Source organism: Bison bison, unplaced genomic scaffold (genome assembly GCF_000754665.1).
Source record: "Bison bison bison isolate TAMUID 2011002044 unplaced genomic scaffold, Bison_UMD1.0 scf7180017864460, whole genome shotgun sequence".
NCBI lineage: Eukaryota > Metazoa > Chordata > Mammalia > Artiodactyla > Bovidae > Bison > Bison bison.
In genome coordinates, this window is record NW_011495022.1 from 3,185,348 (window position 1) to 3,191,275 (window position 5,928).

General features: G+C 43.4%; 1 protein-coding gene across 1 annotated transcript in view; it reads left to right on the top strand.

The window, feature by feature from the left end:
* The window catches only part of PDE11A (phosphodiesterase 11A), a 423,540-nt gene that overhangs the window by 355,009 nt on the left and 62,603 nt on the right, over positions 1-5,928 (top strand). The window contains exon 16 of the mRNA XM_010859770.1: positions 2,839-2,939. Coding sequence (XP_010858072.1) covers positions 2,839-2,939 — 101 coding nt within the window. The remainder of the gene's footprint in view (positions 1-2,838; positions 2,940-5,928) is intronic.

Consider the following 5,928-nt stretch of genomic DNA (forward strand, 5'->3'; position numbering starts at 1 on the left):
CCTTTTTTTTTTTTTTTTTTTTGAGGCCAGGAAGGGATCATCTGTTCCCCATTATTTGTCAGTTCTCTAGCTGTGCCATTAATTATTATTATTATCATCATTAAGGCCCTGCTTCCCTGGAATAGCATCATTAAATATGGAGGTTTTTTTCCTCCAGCCTATCTTGAGAAAGCATGTCTTTTGCAATATCATGAAAGCCTTCTTCGACCCCATAAAGGAGAGTCAGCACTCCGGAACCTGCCTGCAGCTGCGGAAGGCAGAACCGTTGGGGGAGATGGATTTTCAGTTGAGAATGAAACATCAGGGTTGGCTCTCAGTAACCCTGACAGAAACCAGTGTCCCAGCATCCGTGGCTCTGGAATTCTTCTGTGAAAGTCATGTTTTAGATGTGTGCAGAGGGGAATAGGAATGGGAGGAACTTGGGATCAGACTATCTTTTCTATGCTGGTAATATGATGGGCTTACACCCCTGAGGCCAGACATTCACACCTTTGTAATAACTGATTATAAACAGGAGGTCGAGTTTTCTCAGAAGGTCATTTGCTTGTGTCACAGAGCCCCACTAACTCAGAATTTGTCTTCATACAAGCAAAATTCATCAGCTGCCCTTTGTGCCAGGGTTCTCTATGAGGAATGCAGAATAGCAGTAATGGATACAAGCACTGGTGTGTTCAGACTTTGCGTTGATGCCCCCCTCTTCTCCCCATCCCCGTACTGCCCATCAGAAAGGCAGAAATGCAGATGTTATTACCACCCCACTTTCCAAATGATGCAGAGGCATAGGGAGGTTAGATGGCTTGAAGACAGTTGATCTAGATCTTTCTTCCTACACATTTCCCACCCCCCCTTCAGTACCACTCCTCCCTAAACAAGAAATAGTAGTATTTCAGGGTGCCATAGAAGGCCAGTTTGCATATAAACATAAACTGATTACAAACTAACTTATAATTATTAAAGATGATCTGGCTAGCTTTGTCACTCTGTTAGCTATAAACTGTGTTAGTTACTGTATGTCCTTTAAATGTAGCAAAACGCACTCTCACAAAATAATCAACGTTGTCAGATTCAGACCATCTTCCTCCTGGTCTTCACACAGTAGAGTTTACTATAACTTGCTCCTAATAGCTCTGTTTCTTTCCCTGAGAAATTTTAGATGTGTGGCTGGACCTAGGTGACTATTTTTCCAGAGCCCCCAACCATTTTTTCCCAGGCCCCAGTACACCACCAGCCTGTGACTGACCCAGGGGCAAGGCCCAGGCAAAGACACCTGGGTAGAATTATGATGTGGCATTCCTTCAGTTATTTCTCTTCTTCCTAATGGCTGAATTAAGGGTCCAGAAGAGTTTGTTTGAAAATTATTATTAATATTGGACCTGGCCCCAGGTGGAACCAATATACTCTAGTCTTTAAGGAGTGATAGGTTCACCTAATGAGATAAATTAAACTCAAGGGGGCAGGAGATCATCTGGTGCCTGGTACGTAGTAATTTATTAATTGATATTCTGGTTCCCCAGAAGAATTAATTTACCTCTCGTTGGAAAATGTTCCCAGGAAATCTTCACTGCCTTTCTTTTGCACCATCTTCTGGTTCTTGATACTCTGTTTAAAACTGGTCCAGTTTCAAGACCACCTGTTGGTGAGTTGGTATCTCATACTAAGAAAACCTGATAAATGAAAAGTCCTGACTTTCAAAGCAAATTAAGTGAAGTGTCTGTCACTTAACAGAAAGGCTTTTTCACTTGACTAAAAACACTATGGAGCTGTCTAGTGTAGCTAAAACAAAGTTGGATGGAAAAAAAGTGTGCTTTTCAAAGGAATGGAGATACAGGTGTATTTGTAGGATGTTCTATGCAAAAGTCACTCTTTAGAGTCCTCCTGTGCCAAGAGCAATATCTTACACTTTCTAGCTACTCAGCAATTACTGTATTATAATTATTTCACACACTTCATCCAGATGTGTCTTCATCTTACCTAACACACCATTTCTCAACTTCATCAATATTGTCACTGGGGCCAAGTAAGTCTTTGTTGTGGGGGCTGTTGGGTGCATCGCAGCATCCTTGGCCTCTGCCCGATAGATACCAGTAGCGCCGTCCATCAGCGTGACAATCAGAGTGTCTCTAGGCACTGCCAGAAGTGCCCATTGTCCAAATCACCCCCAATTGTGTGCTTGCATGCTCAGTCGTGACTGACTTTGCAGCGCTATGGACTGTAGCCCTCCAGGCTCCTCTGCCCATGGGATTTCCCGGGCAAGAATACTGGAGTGGGTTGCCATTTCCTCCTCCCGGGCATCTTCCCAACCCAGGGACTGAACCCACGTCTCCTGTGGCTCCCGCATTGGCAGGTGGATTCTTTACCACTTGAGCCACCTGTGCACCACTGGTCTAATGCTTCTCTTCCTTGAGTCATTTGTTGCAATAGCAAGTACTTCCAAAATGCCAGCTTAAGTCTTTACTAGCGAGACTAGTATGTATTCAGGGGTCAGAAAGTTTCCCAGAAGTATCGATTTCTCTGCTCAATGATCCCACAAGAAATGGAGTTGTTGGCACAAGCATAGCCTTAGTAAGAGGAGTTCAAACACTTTCCAGTTTTCTCTTCAAAACTAGATGTAATAAAGTGTCCCTTGGTGGTCCTCCTCGCCAATTATTATGATTGTGCTTCTGGCTTTGGTCCGTTTGCCAGGGAATCTGTTTGTATTTGCACAGAGTGTCATTAAGCTTTTTAAAGAATTATTTCATCGTGTTTCTAGACTGTTTTTGAAAAAAAAGTGGAAAAACATGTAGTTGCCAAGCTCGGATGTAATGCTGTCTTCTGTGGCTTTTTACTTTCTCGTTCCAGGGTCACAACATCTTTGCTAATTTGTCCTCCAAGGAATACAGTGACCTTATGCAGCTTTTGAAGCAGTCAATCCTGGCAACAGACCTCACGCTGTACTTTGAGTAGGTATTGGCATCTGATCTGTTTGACAAATGGATATAAAAGTTTCATCCTGTAATTAACTTTCAGGTCCAAACTGGAGGTTGCCTGTTATTCTAACGCTGGTATCAATGTGTGAACGAGCTAAAGTTGCTGTTGTTGTTTTTCCTCATCTAAAGGAACCTCATCAGTGTGGTGTCTGTGAAACAAGACAGTCAGGACTACAGTCACAAGATACATATTTTTCCTTCTGTTTTATGAGCTTTGTTTGGGACTACTGGCTAAAACTAAGTGATGGGCATTTTTAGTTTAAAGACTGGCTAAGGTTGCTATTTTATTTGTGGCCACTCCACGAGCTAAGTGGAATCCAGTTCCCCAATCAGGGATGGAACCTGTGCCCCTTGCAGCGGAAGTGTCAAGTTTTAACCACTGGACCACCAGGGAAGTCCCTAAGATTTCTATTGTAGACTATCATTAGTGGTTAGATCTCTAATGGCATTGATGATGCTAATAATGATGAAAAACTTGTGTTGCTGAAAGGATGACAAGAAATCCAAGCCTTCATTCTTCACCTCTCCTCTAGCTCTCTTTCTCAGAAAAGCCATCCTTCTTTCCCCCAAAGCTCAGGCTTCCACCTTAGATGGTGATTCCATCCTGCTCATTTCCTGTGAAACCTGTTCCATCAGGAACCACTGCTTTTGGTGGCCTGGTCATCTCTTCCTTCACTGATATGCACAGTTTTCTCTGACCTTAAAGACCAAACAACTTCTTTTCCTTCAGAAATTCTTTGACCTGACCACATGCTCTTGCATTGCCTTTCACCTTACCTTTCTTTTACTTCCTACCTTCCAAAATAAATGGAGCACATGACTGCTTTTATTTTCCTAGCACCTAGATGGCACTTGGCCAGTATCCACCTTCACATTCTGCCAGCATTGTACTTTCAGAGGTCAGCAGAGACTTTCTTGTCCCCAGATTCAACGTCTTTTACTAATTCCTGGTATTTTCTAGCTTCTTTGAGACATCCGCAGGTTTACTGACTTCTTGTCAGTGTCTACTCTCTTTTTTTCCCCAGCATGCACCTGCCTTCCTCTCTCCTTTTCTAGATCTCTTATAGTTTTCTCTTCTCCTTGCTTCTATGTATGAGTTCCAGTTCTTCTTTCTCTGCTCACTCTCCTGGACTCAACTCTACATTAATTCTATAGAGGCATAGAGAAGACCCCAAAACTCTTTATTCTAACCCTCCCTCACATTCTAGACGAGTCTCCAACTCCCATCTCAAAAGGCTGTAGTGGCCTCATCACCTTCAAAGCAACCTCTAACCTTGGTTCGTGTTTCAAGGTTCTCCCTCCATAATCTGCCCCCAACCATTTTGCTTTCTTACCTCTCACTTCTCTCCTATGTGATTTATACTTCAGCTAGACTGGTCTAGTGTTACTCTTCGTGTTTTGTTTTTCAGAAAAAAAATAAGTCTTTTTTTATTAGTCAACTGCATGTTACCCTTTGAAAACAGCTTATGCAGTGCCCCTTGCTCTCCAGTGTATCTCTCTTCCTCCACTTCCCCATCTGGCTGAACCATTTCCTGCCACCTTTTCTAGGAAACCTATGTCACTCCGTTCAGATCTTACTGTGCTTGGCATGGTGTCAGTGAGAGTTAGCTTCAATTATAAGGGACAGGAAACCCAAAATCACAGTAGCTTACTTCTTTTGTCACGTCAAAAAAGTCTGGAGATAAGCAACCGGCAGTTGGTAGAGCAGCTCCATTGTCATCAGGGACCCAGGCTTCTTTATCTCTCTGTGTGGCCACATTCAACACCTGGTTTCCACCTTAGCCCAAGGTAGCTGCCCATGTTTTAGGCACAATGTCCACCTTCCAGCTCTCAGAAAGAAGAAAGGAACGAAAAAGAAAGAAGCCAAAGGTAATGCAAGTTATTTCTTAAGACCATTTTCTGGAAACTTCACGTAACGATTCCACCTACATTTCATTGGCCATCCCTAGGTTAGGCTTTGTGTTGGGTAATTGCATGCCATGCTAAAGTCTAGGAGTTCTATTACTAAGAAAGAAAGGCAAGAGAGAGATTGGAGTAGACAACTGACAATCTGGGCCACAGGTATTTGTTGTTGGTCTCTGGTGAATGGGTTATGACATGGCCGAGTGGAAAGAGTAGAGGCTTTGGGATGATATTGGTCTGGATTTAAGTCTCATTCTAGTTAAACCTGGTATACTGAGCCCATGTGTCTATATTTTCTCCCTTCTGAAACACCATTTAAATGGCACCAGATAAATTTAAAAGCAAACGCGAATCTATAAGGAGAAAGGGAGAGGACACCAACAGTTGAGAAGAGGTATCAGTATGTTTGTGGCAAATGAAGGCCCACTGATGAGGGTCAGGTGTTCTGGCAGAGTGGACCGGAAAGCAGGACGACTGAGAAGTGAGCTGTAGGCCCCGCAGAGCCTCCCCTGGGGCTCAGAGACAAAAAGCACCATGAAAAAATGAATGTGATGCTCACAGCTTAAGATGAGGAGATTACTAGAAAGTCAGTTTTCAGGACACTCAGAGCCCACGAAGTCCTCCACCAATGTAGCCAGAACTCCCTCTCTTCTATCCCTGGAGAAGGCCAGAAGTTTATCCTCTGGAGAGATGAAAGAAAGTGCTCTGGACTGAGAAAAGCTCAAGGTGGGAATGGAACTTACGCAGAAGTCAGAAGAGGGGATGAAGTAAAATGGATTGAAAACTCGAGCCCACAGCCCAGTCAACCAGAGGCCAGAATCCATAAGCCACATCCCCAGGTTCCTCAGATTCAGCAAATGGAAGTATAAGAAGTTAAATTTGAATTTCAGATAAACACTGAATAACACGCATGCACTGTGTGGGGGGGACATGCACATACAGCTCCGGCTTAGCCTTTTAATGTCATTCTATTACACAGAGACACCAAGGACCACAGAACATTTTAGGAAAACCTCCCGTATGAAACAGGGCACAGTTCCGAGGTGGCACAGTGGTAAAG